Source organism: Podarcis bocagei (genome assembly GCF_964188305.1).
Source record: "Podarcis bocagei genome assembly, chromosome: 11".
NCBI classification, from domain to species: domain Eukaryota; kingdom Metazoa; phylum Chordata; class Lepidosauria; order Squamata; family Lacertidae; genus Podarcis; species Podarcis bocagei.
Window position 1 is genome coordinate 40,650,070 of NC_138136.1, and position 19,292 is coordinate 40,669,361.

At 41.3% G+C, this 19,292-nt stretch overlaps 1 protein-coding gene and 1 long non-coding RNA gene across 5 annotated transcripts in view; one reads left to right on the plus strand and one right to left on the minus strand.

Annotated features, from left to right (window-relative positions):
• Window positions 1-16,747, plus strand: part of LOC308597389 — a 54,138-nt gene extending 37,391 nt beyond the window's left edge. Inside the window, exons 2-4 of the long non-coding RNA XR_014012917.1 lie at window positions 12,926-12,973; window positions 13,578-13,674; window positions 16,123-16,747. This is a non-coding gene — a long non-coding RNA (uncharacterized lncRNA). The remainder of the gene's footprint in view (window positions 1-12,925; window positions 12,974-13,577; window positions 13,675-16,122) is intronic.
• A 253-nt stretch (window positions 16,748-17,000) lies between these two features.
• The window catches only part of LOC308597338 (THAP domain-containing protein 6-like), a 43,166-nt gene continuing 40,874 nt past the window's right edge, over window positions 17,001-19,292 (minus strand). For 3 of the 4 annotated variants that reach the window (XM_081213243.1, XM_081213246.1, XM_081213244.1), the window contains 2 exons: window positions 18,901-19,017; window positions 17,001-17,207 (listed from right to left, as the gene is read on the minus strand). In XM_081213243.1, the coding sequence (XP_081069369.1) occupies window positions 17,091-17,207; window positions 18,901-19,017 (234 nt within the window). In that variant the 3' untranslated portion in view covers window positions 17,001-17,090. Of the gene's footprint in view, window positions 17,208-17,713; window positions 17,807-18,900; window positions 19,018-19,292 lie in introns of those variants that run through there. The other variant, XM_081213245.1, reaches the window with a different exon arrangement.

Below are 19,292 nucleotides of genomic sequence, written 5' to 3' on the forward strand. Positions count from 1 at the left end.
TCATCTCTTTCTTCCATCTCTATGGCTATACTATTTCTAAGACTTTCTGTTATTAATGGCATTTTGCCACCATCGGAAGTGAGTGTCAAAATACTTCGATCATCCTTGAAGGCTGCTTCACAGTGATGAGAAAATTGGTCTGATTAATGTAAATGATACACTATTCAATGCACAGTGCATCAGTGATTGCTTTGGTTGCACTTTAATTCACCTGTACTTGTACATTATACTTCTCTGGCAGCAATTACCTCTCTCTTTGGTAGGAGAGGAATTGTATTATTTGAAAGAATGTGGAACTTTCCAGAAACTTGTTCTAAACCATGTTTTAGTTCTCATTAAGTACAGCTGCCTGTGAAGTGCTTCAATAATCTCTTCTTAAAAGGCACTGATGACAATGACTCTGCCCACATCCAAAAACAAGACTCTGTGATTAATTATTAAACAGTTCAGCTCTTATCCAAACTGTTTCTGTCATTATAACTATTTTAAGAAAAATATTGGATGAATTCTGACAACACTAGCCACAAACTTTGAAACTTATTCCAGCAGAGGGAGTGTTGGGAAGTAGGAAATGGTTTTCTTTTCAACTGGTTATTGTAAGAGCTACTGTGTAACTTTAAGAACTGGTGCCTGATTTTGTTTGTGTTCCTCTTCCTTTATATTTTCCATTTTTCTTGCATATTTTAAATTGTAAAACTTGTAGGCAGTGGTTGTTTTGATTGTTGCTCTAGGTGTCCTTATGTAAGCTGCTTTAGGAGTCCTTTTTTGGCTGAAGAGCCAGGTAAAAATGCTTTAAATAAAAATAAGCATGTAAATGAATGCAACCTGCAGGGATTTCTAAGTATTACACATCCTGTAATGTAAGTCATAGCATGTCTAGAGCTGCAGTTCTGAAACCTACAAGCATAGGGTGGAGATAAGGGTGGTCCATCCCAGAAAACTACTTGGGGTGCTTTCTGAAATATGTGTCAGCCATTCCACTAGCCAATCACTGACATCTAAAGAGCCCTCTCAAAATCTGTCTGGTTTGGTCCTCATTATCTGCATGCTTGAACAATAAAGAGCAAGGGGGTATAGTATTCAGAAGCTAGTGTACAGTTAAGGGTGTGGCAATAATTCAGCAGGTTTCTTTTCTAAAAACGATACGTAGTGTATCTCTCTAGAAGTGGGCAATTATCCCAAACCCACTTTCTGCTCAGTTCTCTGATTTACTATCAGTTGTGGGGCAGGGAGGTTATTGGGGTCTGGATGTGCAAGCTAGCCAGGGGTGTTGGTATTGTTGTTGTTGTTTAGTCGTTTAGTCATGTCCGACTCTTCATGATCCATGGACCAGAGCATGCCAGGTACTCCTGTCTTCTACTGCCTCCCACAGTTTGGTCAAACTCATGTTTGTAGCTTCGAGAACACAGTCCAACCATCTTGTCCTCTGTCGTCCCCTTCTCCTTGTGCTCTCCATCTTTCCCAACATCAGGGTCTTTTCCAGGGAGTCTTCTCTTCTCATGAGGTGGCCAAAGTATTGGAGTCTCAGCTTCAGGATCTGTCCTTCCAGTGAGCACTCAGGGCTGATTTCCTTAAGAATGGATAGGTTTGATCTTCTTGCAGTTCATGGGACTCTCAAGAGTCTCCTCCAGCACCATAATTCAAAAGCATCAATTCTTCGGCAATCAGCCAGGGGTATGATAAGGTTAAGAATGGAAATCCTACTGGGAGAAAAGGCCATCTGTACTTGAATGTGTATCAGAATGATTGCAACACAATTCCTTAAAGTAAGAATATCAAGGATACTAAAGCAGAAATCTGTGTCTCTGGGATAAAAAAACATAAAACTGCAGATGTGAACTGTTACTTCCATCCATAGCCCTAGTAGCTAACAGTCATTATATAGCCAAATGAGAGGTAATTGTACATTCAAGTGGGAGAGGTGTAGAAAAGGATGGGCAGCCCAAATCTACAGTCTGGTATTGGTGGGGTTTTGACCCACTAGCAAAGAAGTGAAATTGATTAGATTTGTCATAATTGGTAAATAAAATCTTAGATTCTCCTAGTTATGTTCCCCACATACAGATATTTTCTTGGTCTGTCTTGGATATGTGTGGATCGGTCTCATCTGTGTGGGAATGTTCAGGGATGCAGAAGAGGATATATTGTTTGATTATATCCTTTCCAACTTGTGTTAACAAGTTCCACAATTTAGCAGAGTAACATTCCCCTCTTTAAACTTACAGCGGATGCATTTGCTCAGGCTCGCTAAAGCTTCTATAATACGTTTTAATAGTAATTCCCCTTTAGTCCCTCATTCAGCCCTTGTATATCAACGGGGAACGGGTGGAGAGGGTGGCGGAATTCAGGTTTTTGGGAGTAGCTATCGATCAGGGCATGACTTGGAGCGCACATACCACCGCTCTGGTGAAGAAGGCCCAGCAGAGAATTTATTTCCTCAGACTTTTAAAGAAGAACAATCTGAGTGAGAGACTGCTGGTGTGCTTCTACCGAGGCTCCATAGAGAGCATTCTTACATACTGTATTTGTGCTTGGTTCTCCGGTTGTACAGCTAGGGAGAGGAAGGTGCTCCAGAAGGTCATAACCACAGCCCAAAGGATTATTGGTCATCCTCTCCCATCTTTGGAAGAACTGTACGGTTCCCGTTGTCTTAGGAAAGCAAATAACATCCTGCATGATTCATCTCACCCGGGACACGGTCTGTTTGCACTACTGCCTTCTGGCAGGAGATATAGAAACATCAAGTCAAAGACAAATAGACTGAAAAACAGTTTCTATCCAAGAGCTGTGGCCTTTTTGAATGCTGTAACTCGATAGTGTGACCTGGGAGTTTGATGGGTGTGGTGTGGGTGTGGCTGGAATGTGGTTTGTTTGGTTGTTGTTGTTGTTTTGCTTTTGATGTTTTAAGGGATGGCATCCAATTTCGTTGCACTTTGTACAATGTTGCACTTGTGTAATGACAATAAAGAATCTATTCTATTCTATTCTATTCTATAAAAGATAAGACACGACACAGTCTTCTATAAAAGTATAAAAAGAGTTTACTCACTAACATTCTGTTCGCAACTGGATCCCAGAAGGCAGACTTAGCTTAGAAAAGTAATATACCTGGAAACTATCCCATAAGGAGACAGTCCCTTTGTCCTCTCTTGGCTGGAAGGCAAGAGAGCATCTTTAGGCTAAGCAGATGTTGCTTCTCCAATAAATGTAGTCAGAGATGGCGGCCAGTCCTATGCTTTTGTTACCTGCTTTTGTTACCCCTCAATAAGTCAGTTTTGAGATTTTGCCACGTGTTCAAGGGACGGTCACAGGCCTTAATACAAACTTTCCACATGATTAATCACATAGAATGGACTGTTCATCAGTCAAATCATTGATATACCAGCTGTTCCTGACATTTGAATATCTGTGATTCCCCCACTCCCATTCTATTTGAAGACTTTAACCAGATGCAGACTCTATGGCTTCAACATCAGCCATGCATTTAATAACCTCCTCCCAAATCTGTTTACCATGTAGACTGACAAAGATTTCAGGAGCACACAAAAGCTTTTGGTAATATTTTGGTTGGTATGGTAATAGTATTGATTTTTAGCTGTTTCTTACGGGGCCATTCTTACAGGGCCAACATGCTCCTTTTACTTTTTAAACAATATGATCGACTTTTCATACGTCATCACAAAGTACATTGCAGAATATAGGCATAATATTGGATGTTATTAATAGAGAACATTGATTGTTTTGCCTAGGAGGAACATCAAAATGGTTGCAAATAATTTTAGGACTGATAAATAGATACAAATATCAGAAGGCCTTGCTCAGGGGATTTTTCAGTAGCCAAACGATGCTGGTTGTACTTTATTAGGGGGAAAGATATAACTTAAGATCAAGCAAATGTAACTTTGTGTGGCTTGAACAAGCCATTCCTGAAATAAAATTGTCGGATGATTCATGATTACACATATATGCAGATGATATACTTAGTAACTAATACAGAGATGGAGAATAAGAGGCAAAGAGTTGACTAATCTGGGGTTATGAGGCAGAGCAATAAAAGAACCAGGAAGATTCTTTGAATGACTGACTGACTGAAGAAATTCATATGCAAAGCAATAGGGAAGCCAATCTTATGAGAGTGAGAAATGGTTGAGCTTGCAATAATAAGCAAGACAGAAATAGGAGAGGTAACACGTAGTCAGCCTGTCAAAATAGGTCACACTGTCTGGGGTTGTCAGTAATCCAGCCCTGTATTTTACCCCCACCCCCCACCCTGATCCCATTAATCAATCCTTGGGTTCCTACTGAACCCACCATGTTTTATTTAAGAATATAAAAATTTCCCTGTTGCAATGGACATAGACTGATGCCTATCAACAAAATAATCCTGAACAAGATAATAGATTTTAAAGTATTTCAAGAGGCAAAGAATGGGAGCATCTTTAAAGTGGGCAAAGCCTTTGTTCATAGCCTTTGTGTGAGCCATGACTGAGTAAAAAACATTGTTAAATACTGAATTAAAAAACAACAGAATCAGACACTAGTGTCTCCATAAACTAAGATTTCACCATGAGTACTCCCGAATCCATAAAAGGAAAACATCAAATACTTTTTCAGAATAAGGACAGGTTATAGGGCTATAATACTAAGCAAAGGATATGGGGAAGGAAAGGTGCTTCAAACATTTTGGCTAGCCCAACCATATATTGGAAATGTATGGAAAGCAGAGGGCAGACCCAGCCTTCTCAGGAAATGCTTAGAAATACAGTCTTTTAAGAAAACCCAACTGGAGTACACCAAAAAAGCAGGCCAGGAAAGTAACAATGAAAGATATAAAACCACACAGGGGTGTATAGGTTAGACAGGAGAAGGGCACTGATTCCATGCATGTGTTTAGTATGCAATTGAGCCAGAAAAAGATAACTGATGCCGTGTGGTGGAGGAGGTAAATAAGTGCAACAATTTACAAGCATCTAGACAAGCAAATATGTGTTTGTTTTGTAGTTCATAATACCATAAATAGTTCAACACAAAAATGGTGGAGAGAATGAAAGAGGAGTGAGTCTGGCCCAGTTAGGATACTGAAATACTGAAAATCAAGGCATGGCTGTGAATTTAGCAAAATTGTCTCTCTTTTCTGGGGTGTCTGGATTGCTTCTTACTGATGCATCATGGTCTTGTGCAGGTCATGAAACTAAACAAATGCTGTGGGAACTTTCTGTGTTGAGTAATTGATTTCTCAATGTTAGCACTCATTCTACATATCCAATTATGTGTAGAAAACTGCAGCTTGATTCCTTGACTGGTTACTTAGGGTTATACCTTAAGGCTGTCATTAGTAGAGTTTTGTGCTGCACCTGTCAGACTTGTTTGCAAATACTATATGAAAACAAGCTGCAGCAGATTTTAGAATGCATTCCCCCAGCAATAGCAAACTGTAATGTCATCAAAACACATTCAAATAAAAAGGGTTTTGAAAGAATGTTACAATTGCCTTAAATCTGGCTTTCATAAGACTGTGGTTTCCAGGTTCTGCTGAGAACACGCAAGAACCCCATGAAATCTAGTGAGAGCCCCACAAAGCTTCTGCGAGATTTCATGGGGCTCTTGCAAGATCTTGTTGGAGCCTGGAAGCCCCCACAGCTGCGGCAGGGGACATACTTGTGTGGGTGCCCACAGAGGCATCCCTTGAATTCTGTCACTTGAGGTGGTTGACTCAGTCTGCCTCATGGACCAGCAGGGAGAAGCTAAGTTGCTGAAGGGGTGCATAGCTGTGTATGGCAGTGCCACAATCAACTGTGTTTGGGGCAGAGGAGGTTGGACAGACCAGGAAAGGGGAAAGCATCATAAACCACTTTGTGCTATCTGTCTTCAGCATCAGAGCTCCTTGTAGAAAATGTTGGGAAACTTCCAAGTTTGAGGGTGCTGTTTTTAAACACCCATGTCAGTTGATTTAGATATCAAAGAAATAAACAACTATCTGACTTTTAGAAGACATCTGAAGGCAGCCCTGTTTAGGGAAGTTTTTAATGTCTGATGCTTTACCGTACTATTAATATTCTGTTGGGAGCCACCCAGAGTGGCTGGGGAAACCCAGCCAGATGGGCAGGGTATAAAAAATAAATTATTATTAAATTATTATTATTATAGCTTCATAATAATCACTCACAGTTGTTTACAAAGGATGCAAAACCCCAGGCACTCAGTAGCCATGGGCTATTTAAAAGTTGGGGCCTGGTAACTGTGTTACTGAAGAGAGTAGGAATCAGGGTTCTTCTTCCATGTAAGCTACTGTCTGTAGGACCTGACCATGCTGCTTCCTTTTAATATACAAACATTTCTCTTGCCATCTATCTTCTCCCCTACCTCCACATTTCTACTACTTATTTTTCCACCATGTTTTTTTTGGTACATATCTTCCTTAGATCCAAAACACTTCTCTCCATATTTTCCCCCCCTCCTTTCCACAATATTTTATTTCTCATTCCTCTCCCCATCTCCTGCAGTTTTAACATGTATTTGAGATGATTAGCAAAATCAAGTGACCCTCACACTCAATTTTTTTGTAGGGTTCAAGTAGCTTCCAATAATTGTTCTGGCACATCATTGCTCCTCTCCCCCACCCTTCTTTTTGCTGGATTGTGCATGCTAGTTAACCTGCATGTGTAGTTTACAGGAAACTCCATCTTGACAGGCCAGCTAGTTTGTATGTACACCTTTGCAGGATCTCAGCTGCATCTCTAACTCTGCCACACCTAATTGAGAGGAGTTTTAATTATTCCACCGTCTCCAGTGCAGGGGAGTCAGGCTGGGGTGAGGAGGATGGGATTGGCAGCAAGATAGCTGGAGGGAATTGGAATACATATTACCTAAGGGAGTGGTATCCTCAGTCTTCATCTACTTTAATTCCCTCACCAGACACATCAAACAATAATGCTGTAGGGCTTGAAAAAATTGGGGCAAGGCAGCAGGGGCAGTGGGTGGCAGGCAATGACAGCCTGTCTAAATATCTGAGTGGCAGACAATTGAAAGGAAACAACTTTGCTGCATGGCCAGTGCAGGCGAAACTATGTGTGGTAATTAATTGTTGGGGCTGTTTTTGTTTTTAAACAAAGAAAAGTTTGATAATTGGACTAAGCTGCTCGGCCATAGGTGAACTCGGAAGGGAGAATTTATTTGGTATGACATTTCCCAAAGTTCAGTGAAATCCGATTGCTCCCCTGTAATTATAGTGATTAGTTTTAAAACTTGTACCTCACTGCCTGCTTTTTTGCACTGAATGTAGGAAGTGGGGGGAACACTACAAAAGTGGTGGGGCCAACACTAAAGGAGTAATTTGCATTTGTGCTTAAAATGTGACGTGGAGTCTGGAATCGATCAGCTTCTGAATGCCAGTTCCTGGCAACTGCTAGTGGGGAGAGTTCAATTGCACTCAGGTCCTGCTTGCAGCCTTCCAAGAGCCATCCCATGAGAGCAGGATGTTGCACTAGATGGGTCTTGGCTTGATCCATCAGGGCTCTTCTTATGTTCATATCCACATTAAGGAAAAATGTCCATTAACATTTTCTGTATATTCTGGATTTTTTTTAAGCCTTTGTGCCCAACAAGCCCTTGCACAGCTGCAAAAAAACAAGAGTCCAATCAAATGATTAGCTTCCAAATATAGAAGACTTTATCTCATCAGAATATACCATTGCAAACAGACTTAAATGCTTGTCCCTCAACGTCCTTTTTTAAAATTACAATAGGCTATTCTTATGCTAACCAAAAGGGCAAACATACAGCTAATTTTCATAACAAGCTCTTACAAGTGATTAGCAATCTGTAAAGAGATCTGTGCTGACTGGAAAAATACTAGATTCACTGGACTTGCTCATCTAAGAGCTTTGTGGTAGACCATCTGCTTTCTGCTTTGCAACCAGAAAGTTCCCAGTTCAATCCCTGCCTGACATCCACAGGTAGGACTGGAAAACACTCCCTGTCTGAAATCTGGGGAGTTGATGCTTGTCAATGTGGACAATACTGAACTAGATGGACCAATGGTCTGACTCCCTCCCTGTGTTTCTAAGTGCTTGTCTGCATTGCTTTCCTTACCTGTCTAATAATGGCACTATCCATTCTGTTTGATATAAATTTAGTTCACCAGTAAGCATCTGGGTTTTGCAGAGTAGTTTTACTGATATTTCCTTATAAACATGGAGTCCTGCTTGTCAATAGGCAGAAAATGAGCTAGGATTTAGTTGTTCCCTTCGGTCACAAGAGTAAAAAGTTAGTACATAGCAGCCCAGGCCTAGATATCTTGCTGTCTTCCTAAGGACTCAGCTACACAGGTCAATTTATAGTGTTAAAATGCATTATAAAAATGTGACACCAGATGGTGCTGTAGAGCAGAATCCAAAGTCAATGGCAGATTGCCTTGGGAGCTTTTCCCCCCATAGCATTTTTAATAGTGTTTTTTATATCTGTGTAGATACAGCCAGTGCAACTTAAGTGGTGATATAACAACAGGACTTGATAGGGGAGCAAAATGATCTCAACATTTTGAGTTTTGCATCCCGTCTAGCAGTCTGAAGACCCAGGGGTCCTGATATACTGACATGTAACCTGGACGTATATTTTGCCTCTCTTGAGTTGCTTTTAAAAGGGCCTTAAAGACTTTTCTATGCCAGACTGCTCCAGATTGCTGATTCTGGTGTGATGTTTTGAAACTGTCACTGTGCTTTGCTTTTATCTCTGAAGTCCTGGACTAAAATGTTGGTGTCTTCAGCTTAATGTATTTCATTAAGTATTTCTGGACCATCTAGAGGGGCTGGGAGCTGGGGGCACTGTCATACAACCAACAGTGGTTTCGCTCCTTCCTCCTGGGCCGTGTCCAGAAAGTGGTGGTGGGGGATGAGTGTTCAGACCCCTGGGCTCTCACTTGTGGGGTGCCTCAGGGTTCCGTCCTCTCCCCCATGCTTTTTAATATCTATATGAAGCTGCTGGGAGAGATCATCAGGGGGTTTGGACTGGGTGTTCATCAGTATGCAGATGACACCCAGCTCTACCTCTCCTTTAAATCAGAACCAGTGAAGGCCGTGAAGGTCCTGTGTGAGTGCCTGGAGGCGGTTGGAGGATGGATGGCGGCTAACAGATTGAGGTTGAATCCTGACAAGACAGAAGTACTGTTTTTGGGGGACAGGGAGCGGGTGGGTATGGGGGATTCCCTGGTCCTGAATGGGGTAACTGTGCCCCTGAAGGACCAGGTGCGCAGCCTGGGAGTCATTTTGGACTCACAGTTGTCCATGGAGGCGCAGGTAAACTCTGTCTCCAGGGCAGCTGTCTACCAACTCCACCTGGTACGCAGGCTAAGACCCTACCTGCCCACAAACTGTCTCACCAGAGTGGTGCATGCTCTAGTTATCTCACGCTTGGACTACTGCAACGCGCTCTACATGGGGCTACCTTTGAAGGTGACCCGGAAACTGCAATTAATCCAGAATGCGGCAGCTAGACTGGTGACTGGGAGTGGCCGCCGGGACCACATAACACCGGTTCTGAGAGATCTGCATTGGCTCCCAGTACGTCTCCGAGCACAATTCAAAGTATTGGTGCTGACCTTTAAAGCCCTAAACGGCCTCGGTCCTGTATACCTGAAGGAGCGTCTCCACCCCCATCGTTCTACCCGGACACTGAGGTCCAGCACCGAGGGCCTTCTGGTGGTTCCCTCATTGCGAGAAGTGAGGCTACAGGGAACCAGACAGAGGGCCTTCTTGGTAGTGGCGCCCACCCTGTGGAACGCCCTCCCATCAGATGTCAAAGAGATAAATAATTACCTGACATTCAGAAGACATCTTAAGGCAGCCCTGTTCAGGGAAGTTTTTAATATGTAATGCTGTACTGTTTTTAACACTTGATTGGGAGCCGCCCAGAGTGGCTGGGGAAACTCAGCCAGATGTGTGGGGTATAAATAAGAAATTATTATTATTATACTGTATTTTATATTTTTAATAAAAAAATTCCTTCCTGTAGCACCTTAAAGACCAACTAAGTTAGTTCTTGGTATGAGCTTTCGTGTGCATGCACACTTCTTCAGATACCATGCATGCACACGAAAGCTCATACCAAGAACTAACTTAGTTGGTCTTTAAGGTGCTACAGGAAGGAATTTTTTTATTTTGACTATGGCAGACCAACACGGCTACCTATTTATATTTTTAAATATATGATGGTCTTTATGATCTTGCTTTTAAAATGTGTTTATACTAGTTTGGGTTATACTGTAAGGCACTTTGTGTTGACCATTTGCAGAATACTTATCATAACTATGTAAACAAACATCTGTGCATATATGAAAAATTCCTTGTGGGATTAGAGAGATTGTATACAAAAGGCTCATGACCTGAACAGTTTTCTGTTTCTTTCAGTGGAGGGTGAAAACTGTAAATATCTATTGTGTTGATAGCATTCTGACATTTTGCAAGATTGTATTTGTGATGTTTTAAGATATGAGGTAAATTACTTAGGTTGTTGTTGTTTTTTTAATGTAAAGCAGTATAGAAATTTTCTAAACTGGCACCGTGGATAGGTCTTACAACCCCTACACAGGCAACTGCAAAGGCAAATAAATAATAATGATGTCATAGGAGCCAACTCCTAGGGGCTTCACCCCCCCCCCCAATAAAATATTCCCAAGTTGATGGGCATTGCCATTCAAATGGTGTATGTGAACTGTGTCATGTGATTGATTATGCTGGGTGGAGCTTACCTGGGCCCCTCCAATATTTTATTCAAGTTGGCACTCCTGAATGATGTTATTACCTAATGGTACCTCGGAAGAATTTCACCCCCTCCCCCATTTTCTTTTGTTAAATTCTTCAAGTTGCATTAGAGTGATATTTTAAAATAATAGAAAAAGAGGGATTTTGTTAAAGATATCTGCAAATAAAGAAATAGAAATGGTCTAAATAAAATATATAAGCAGAAATCAGTGGAGCAGCCCTATGGTGTGAGCTTTCTGTGTGCATAACAGTAAATGTAGGCCTCTGACAGGGCAAGTAGATGTGAGGGTTTTATTTTAAATCGCTTGCTGGGTTTGACCCATTGAGACATACTTTGATCACCATTACGAGCAGTCTGGAACTGCGAGGGCTAGAAAGTAATTAAAAAAAAACAAAATCTGAACAAGTGCTCAAGTCTTCACCGACCGCAAGTGAGGCAAAGTCCCCTCTCCTCAGCAGCCACTCCATGCAGCCATGAACTTCAAATGGGAGTCACGCCTGCTGCACTGAGATCAGCATTTGGCATTTAATCCGAAAGAAATCCTGAGGCGAGCCTTCCTTGACTTCTCCATTAACTCAGAAATGAGTTTTGCCCCTTGTCGCTTTTATTTGTCTCCAACACTAACAACATTTTCATGGTTGTTATAAACAGATAAGCAAACCTAAAATCAACTCCAAATGCCCCACAATGTCAGGGTGTTTTTGTTTTGCTAGGCTCTTGTTTCCCAGGCGCCAGGCCTGTAGTGCGTTTTTCTTCCTAGTGATTTATGACACTGCTTTTCCTGTTTAGTTAACGATGATTCTTGACAATTTAACTCAACAGGCAAATTTGAGGTACATCTGAAAAATAAAACAGTCGTTTGAGGGATTCATACTGAGAGGTGATTTACAAGCGCCAAGACTAGCCTCAGTCACTTGGGATTTTGCCACAGGTGCCATTTAAGGTGATATTTTCTCCACAAGTCGAGTTACGGCATCATGCTTTTCTAGCACTCTGGGACACATTCTGATGCCAAGGTGAACTCAAGGAGAGACTAGCTTTTCTAGCCCACCACAAATGCAACATTAACCTTATTTAAATTTCTACAGTGGTATCTCGGGTTAAGAACCTAATTCGTTCTGGAGGTCCGTTCTTAACCTGAAACTGTTCTTAACCTGAGGTACCACTTTAGCTAATGGGGCCTCCTGCTGCCGCTGCCACCGCCGCGCAATTTCTGTTCTCACCCTGAAGCAAAGTTCTTAACCTGAGGTACTATTTCTGGGTTAGCGGAGTTTGTAACCCGAGGTACCACTGTAATCCCAATCCAGATGTGCACGTGTCATATATCTCATATATGTAAAGCACATGACTTGCCACAAATAATCCTGGGAACTATAGTTTGTTGAGGGTGTTAGGAATTGTAGCTCTGTGGGAACTACATTTCCCCAGATTCTGTGTTGGAAGGCAGCCACGTGCTTTAAAGTTATGGTATATACACCGCCTCAGAAATAAATGCCTCCAGCGATTACATCAAACTAATCAATATCAGGGTTAGAACAAAGCTGTCTTAGTTATATAGACAGAGTAGAAAACTATTGACTGCACACACAGCATTCATTTAAATGACATGGCTTCTCCCAAAGAATCATGGGAACTGTAGTTTACCAACAGAGCTACAGTTGCCAGCACCCTCAACAAATTTCTGCTCCCAGAATTCTTTGGGGCAAGTTGTGTTTAAATGTACAATGTGTATATGAAGCCATTCTGAGTGTGTTTTGGGGTGAGGAGCTGGCTGGCGGGAACAGGGGCTGCCAGCATGGCACCTGCAAACCTCCCCTGACACACATAGGGTCCTCCCTAAAATTAGGCTTGAAAAAAGCATTCTGTTGTAGCCACTATAATAAATTGTGTGGGCTTGGTTGCTGTGTGTGTTGCCCAGGCTGCAAATGTGTCCATGGGCCCAAAAAAGTTGGTGATCTCAGGGCCTAGACGCCACTGTTGAAGGCATATAAACAGTTGAAGCATACGCAGAAGATTACATCTGTTCAGCTCTGACGTGAGTATCCGTAACATGTCAAAAATGTGACAGCAGAGGAGTGAGTGCATTGAAGTCATCCTTTCCACAGCACTGGGGCGGAAATCATGTTGTTCCTGTGCCTTGAGGCTTAACCGCTCATTTTTTATGCAGGCTATGCTGTCCACTTTGACTCATCTCCTCACATGTGAACCTAGTGAGGTAAGACTGTCCAAAGTGCCTTTATCTATGTCCCACTGCAATTCCTGCGGTGAACCTCTTGGTATCAGCCTCTTTATGGAAATATGGAGGACAATGAAGGCCCTGAAAGCCTAGCCAAAAGAAAGGGTGACTATATTTTAGAAAAAGCACCTTTTTATATTCTAGTGTTCAAAAACAGTCGAGTTTTCAATATGCACACTGTTTAAAATCTGGAAATGTTTGCATAACTAAAGTAGAATTTTAAAAACTACAGCTGGTTTACAGGCTGGATGGTAAACAGAGCAAGAGTAATAATGGTGGGGAAAGTTGTCTGCTGTTGGAGTCACAGAGTCTGTCCTTAATCACAGTCTTAAGGTGGGATGTGGGAGGAGATAGCAGGCATTCAAACAAAGATGTGCTAAGTGCTATACAGGTTTTGAGTTGTGCCTAGGACTGCTGGAAAGAAGAAACATGCCATGCCATGGCTGATCCCCCATTTTTAGAAATATAAATATAGTGTAGTAGTTCAGACATAAGGGCAAGTTGTGGTTTTTGGAGTTTTAAGATCTGTGAAATTCAGGTGCTGAAGTGAGCTCTGAGGCATTGATTTTATCTTCTTCTGCAGGTTTTATGCCATGTCAGATTAGATTTTACGGTCTTTTAAGAAAACAATCCAGAAAACTTGGGTGATGGAGTGCCACATAAACACAACAACAAAGGTGGTAGTAGTAGTAGTAGTAGTAATAATAATAATAATAATAATAATAATAATAATAATTTTTTAATGGTTTGTGCTGATGAAAGCAGGAGGAGGGAGCACATGACCACAGGGCTCAGGCTCATGATACCAAACTATGGTTTAGAATTACATCTAGGATCTAAATTGAATTCTGATGCTAACTGCAGTAACTTTTTGGAGAAAAAGTGACTTCATAGTCTAGCACAGCAAATGCCATTTTCTTGTTTTTTTTACAACATGAAAAACTGTCAAGACTGGCCTTAAATTGCTGGTGAAGCACAGCTGAACTCCACAGTATCAGCCTTGCCACAAATGGTTTCATTTTGTGAAAAATGTACCAAAAGGGTCATTACTAGACTAGATCTGCTAAAGTGCTTCAAGCAAATTTGTGCAGAACAATTCCTGGACATTTGGCTTGTTAAATGTTTTCAAAAGTTTGTTAAAAACTGACTTTTGAAGATGATATATGTAAAAACAAAGGTGGCGGTGGGGACTCAGAGCTGAAACAGAGCTCACTCCCAGCAACTGAGAAGGTAGTCTGCTTCAAATTCTCATTAGCCACCTTCATTTAGAACAGTTGTATATACTATAAAAATTACTATATACCTCAGCCCCCCAAAAGACCCTGATTCAAATGTGTAATAAGTCATTGATGAAGCAATATATACATTGGCTTGGATCCTAAGCTTCCACAAGCAGAAGGGTTTAATCTACAGTCGTACCTCAGAAGTTGAACAGAATCTGTTCAACTTCCAAAATGTTTGGAAACCAAAGCGCAGCTTCCGATTGGCTGCAGGAAGCTCCTGCAGCCAATTAGAAGCCGTGGAAGCTGTGTTGGACGTTCAGGTTCCAAAGAACGTTCAGAAACCGAAACACTCACTTCTGGGTTTGCTGTGTTCAGGAGCCAAAATGTTCGACTCACAAGGCGTTCGGGATCCAAGGTATGACTGTACTCATGTTTGTGACTGAGATCCAGAGGAGGCCATTTTTGCCAGCCCACCCCCCACCAGCTCTTATGCTGCTCCAGAGGATACCCAAATCATTTGAAGCAGATTTTATGGGAGGGTTACACATTAGGCTGTAAGGGCAAGGGACCATCCATAAGAATCACCTCCCTCCCACCCAGCCCTGATTCCACTGGTGGGAGTGTTACAGGAGCAGAACTCTGCTCAGAATATGTTGCTGCCTGCAGGAGCAAATTTAGGGTTCCAGCCATGGTTACTTGTTGTTCATACTTTGCAGGTGTTGATTTATATCTGATTGAAGATGTCTGTGCTGGACTACTAGGTCCAGGTATAGTTGTACAAAAATGATGTACAGTGGTACCTCGGGTTAAGAACTTAATTCGTTCTGGAGGTCTGTTCTTAACCTGAAACTGTTCTTAACCTGAAACACCACTTTAGCTAATGGGGCCTCCTGCTGCCGCCGCTGCACGATTTCTGTTCTCATCCTGAAGCAAAGTAATCCGGGGTACTATTTCTGGGTTAGCGGAGACTGTAACCTGAAGTGTATGTAACCTGAGGCGTATGTAACCCAAGGTACCACTGTACTAATTATAAGTAAGACATGACATGGAATGCTAGTTGCACCTTTACAAAAACGTTTTCAAAAGGGTTAGGGAGGTGGTTGTTTTTGGATGGTAAAGCAAGGTAAATATGCTTCTTTTATGTTTAGAGTGACCTATGAAATGTCTTCAGTCCTCCCCCTCCTGAATTTTATTAGTTAATCGATAAGACATGATACAGAGTATGGTTGTTATCATCATAATCGCACCCTTGAGAACTTTGAGGCATGAACTATTACCTTTTGATAACACGCATGGGAATGGCTTCATTTAGATTATGAGACAATTTTATAGGAGGGGGGAAATGGGTTCTTCTGTTGAAGAAAGATGAAGCTGGCCATTTAAAATTAGCAGCCATTTCTATTGAGCTGATAGATTAACTTCCCCTTGTAGATTGCTCAAAGTCAAACAGAACCCATCCCCCTGTCTGAACAGCTACAGAGGAAAAGCCATTTATATGTGACATGACTGAAAGTCACTTTTAGCTTCATATGTATGCCTTGAGGATAATTAAATTGCAAATATGAAGAGAATGTAGCAGCAACAAGATGACTAAAATGGAAAGATGTGCACTAGAGCATTTCCTCTGCAATAAGACTGCAGTTTTACATATCACTTGTTATATGAAATATACAGCATACTCACAGCTGCTTATTGCAGTTTACTTCTTATCTTTTTTAATGTGGGAGATGTAAGAGTTTGATCTTTCAATGGAATTTTATAAAAGGTCGAAAAGAAACCCTCACTGGGTCTGGGTCTGGAACGATACTGTTGGATAATAAGTTACAACAATTACTGATGCTGGAGAGGCTCAACAAAATGTTTTACAACTGTGTGCTGGCGCTTACAGGCGGTTTCCTTTTGCAGTTTTGATGAACATTCATATAGCTCATTTCACAGCCTCAAATGTTGTTAAAAGCAACTACTGAACATCTAACGTGCTCTGCCAGTGCAAACCCTACACTAGGCTGTGAATTCTGCATCCAAGAAAATCTGCAGAAAACAAATTGTAGATATGACTGACAGAAGGTGACCCCGCCCCCCGGTAAGCATTAAATGAGAAAAGGCTGATCGTGTTATATTCCAAATTAGAACTTGAAGCAATGTCTAGCAAACATTTGGATGTTTCATTGCCAATATTCTGAATTACAAGTTATTGTTCCTTTGTGTGAGCACCACATCTGTACAAAGTGTCATACTTCTGAAATTCTTATCTGGCAAATGTATATGCACTATCCAAACAGCTGTGCATATACAACTCATTCTGAAATGCATCCCTATCATTTCTCCACAATTTACTCAAGTCTTACTGAAGCCCTCCATGCCATGAATTTTAATATATATTACAGCACATGATTTTGCAAGTAGACACTGTGGAGGGTCATGTTAAGCAGAACAGGGGAAAATGTAGATCAAAATCATAGACCTCTTCCCAGAATTACTGGGAATAGTACTGAATAGAAGTACTGTACATTATCTCTATAGTATTTTTAATGTACCGTATTTTTCGCCCTATAGGGCGCACCGCCCCATAGGACGCACCTAGTTTTTTTTGGGGGGGGGGAATAAAGGGAAAAAAATTATTTCCCCCCCAGGCGCGGGGCTGGCGCGGGGGAAGCCGAAGATTCCCCCAACCCCAGCCCCGAGAACAGCCTGCTATCCGCAAGCGTAGGGAGCCCGGCGGAAGTCGCGCCGGTCTCCCCAGGCTTGCGGAGAGCTGCGCGAAGCCCGGGCGCGCTCATTCATCTAGGGCCGCACTGTTGGATACCCCATTGGATGCATGTCCTTAGAATGTTTGTCCATTTAAAACGCCCACATCTGAATAAGAGTCATTGTTATTTGGGAGGTCTGTTCCTTAATCTTCTTCTCAGCTCATCATTCTCCTCCAAAAGTTCATCTAGCTTCCTTTTCAGTGTTTTTGGACTATCTGTAATATGGTAATGATGCTCTGTCTACAAAAACAAAAAACAACTCGGCGTAATGTGGAAGAACACAAGCACCCTGCAGGATCAGGCCAAAGGCCCAGCTATTCCAACCCTTCTGTTCACACAGTGGCCAAAGAGATGTCTATGGGAAGCCCATAAGTAGGACCTAAGTCCCATAGTACTCTCCCCACTTAACTATCTGCTACAACTGGTATAGAGAGGCATGCACTCTCTGAAAATATATAACCACACTAAATCTAATGCCTTTGATCCAGAGATGTCTTGCACAAGAGGAAAAGCATTTTGCCCTTGTTCAGCAGCCCTGCTAAACTCCACCAATTTCCCTGTCTTGCAGTAGCCTGCCTGCCCCATCTCACACAGATACTTAAAAGTGATCTAATCCAGGAGTAGATTTTGTGATTGACGGAGGGATCTGTAGTGGGGGGGGGGGAGGCAGTGGTGGCAGCGAGAAGACAAAAAAAGAACCCTTGTGGAAGAAGAGATCTACTTGATCTTTTCTACATCCAACTCACAATGTTTCTGTGCATCATAATTCATTGAGATGCTTGCTTGTAGAAATCATGGAGTATCATGGAAAGTGTTTTTAACCTTGTTGAACACCTCACCTGCATACCAAATTTTCCAGTCACAAATGAATTCAAGAACCATCTTTCTTGTATGTCACCCACTATTAGATAGCAGTGGTGACTTTTCTGTAGTGAACCTGAATTTACAGAATTTCCTCCCCAGGCAATCTGACAGTCTATTTCACTTGTCTTCTTCCAGAGACAGATAAACCTCTTTTTTTTGCTCCAATATGCTTTGGGGTGATAAAGATCACAATCCTATGCATTTTTATCCAGAGGTTACTTAGTTTCTATGTGAAATTAACTCTTCCTGCCCGCCCTGCATTATTATTGCCTCCTGTTCCCTCTCCCTCTTTTTGACCTCTCCACTTTTGATATCAAGAACAACGTGTATTGTTGTGAATGTAGACTACTTAGACAATTGCTTGTCATATTCATCAAGATACTTTTAGAGCTGTTCTGCTGAAGTTATGAAAAGCAGGCATCTGTTCCCTGGGAACAGGAGTAAGAATGTAATGAATAGCTTCTATTCAAAACATTGGCTATATGCTAGCAGCTGAAGAGTATTAATTTTTTTTAATGGTTAAGGGAAAGACAACAGATCTGTCTCTCTCTCGGCAAGCACACAGTAAATTCAGCTAGTGCTGTGAGATTATTTTATTTTAATTTTTATATTTTTGTATCCTGCCTTTTTCCTAGTCCAGGACTCAAGATGGATTACACAGATGAAATAAAAAATGCTAAAAACCTAGGGGGGAAAATAATTAAACTGTCATTAAACACTAATGCAATTACAATAATATAAAAATATCCATTAAAAACATCACCAACAGTAAAAACATCACAGCACCAACCCTTTCTTCAAAAAGCAGTCAATAAATTCGAGGCTCTGCTTCTGCATACCCAAGCACAACATTTAAATATAATTTTGAACTTTAAGACACATGTTCAATTTAAAGTCCTATTATTGTGCGGAATGCCCTGATATCTCATGCTTCCTTAAAGATTTAATCTGAATCATAATTTCAGGATTGGGCCAAAACCTACCTTGAAGCAACTGTTTCTGCACTCAACATTTACAATCATTAGATTCTGAAGAGGACTGTTGACAAAGTTACTGCTTTTATACTTACTGTGAGGGTATACTTTGCACTATATACCTCAGTGGGGCTTATCTTTGAAGAAAAGCTATTCAGATCCACTTTATACTCTTTGTGCTCAAGTGATTTTTGTGAATCACTAGCTGGTATCTACAGAAAGAACCAAAAGTGGTTAAATCATTGATAGAAAAGTAACTTTTTGTGCTTTGCTAGGTTTTAAAGATAGATTTTCATTTCCTTGCTTTTCTTCTTTTTCTCTTGAGCAAGAAGAAATCAGAAATCTTACATACTGATAAAGATGAAAATATCATGTTCATGCTATAATATATGCACCTGTTCTGGAAAAAAAGAAATGTATAGTGCATTAATTTTCTTTTCAACACAAACAAATGCATAGAAGCTCCAATATTATTATGCTTCTAGGC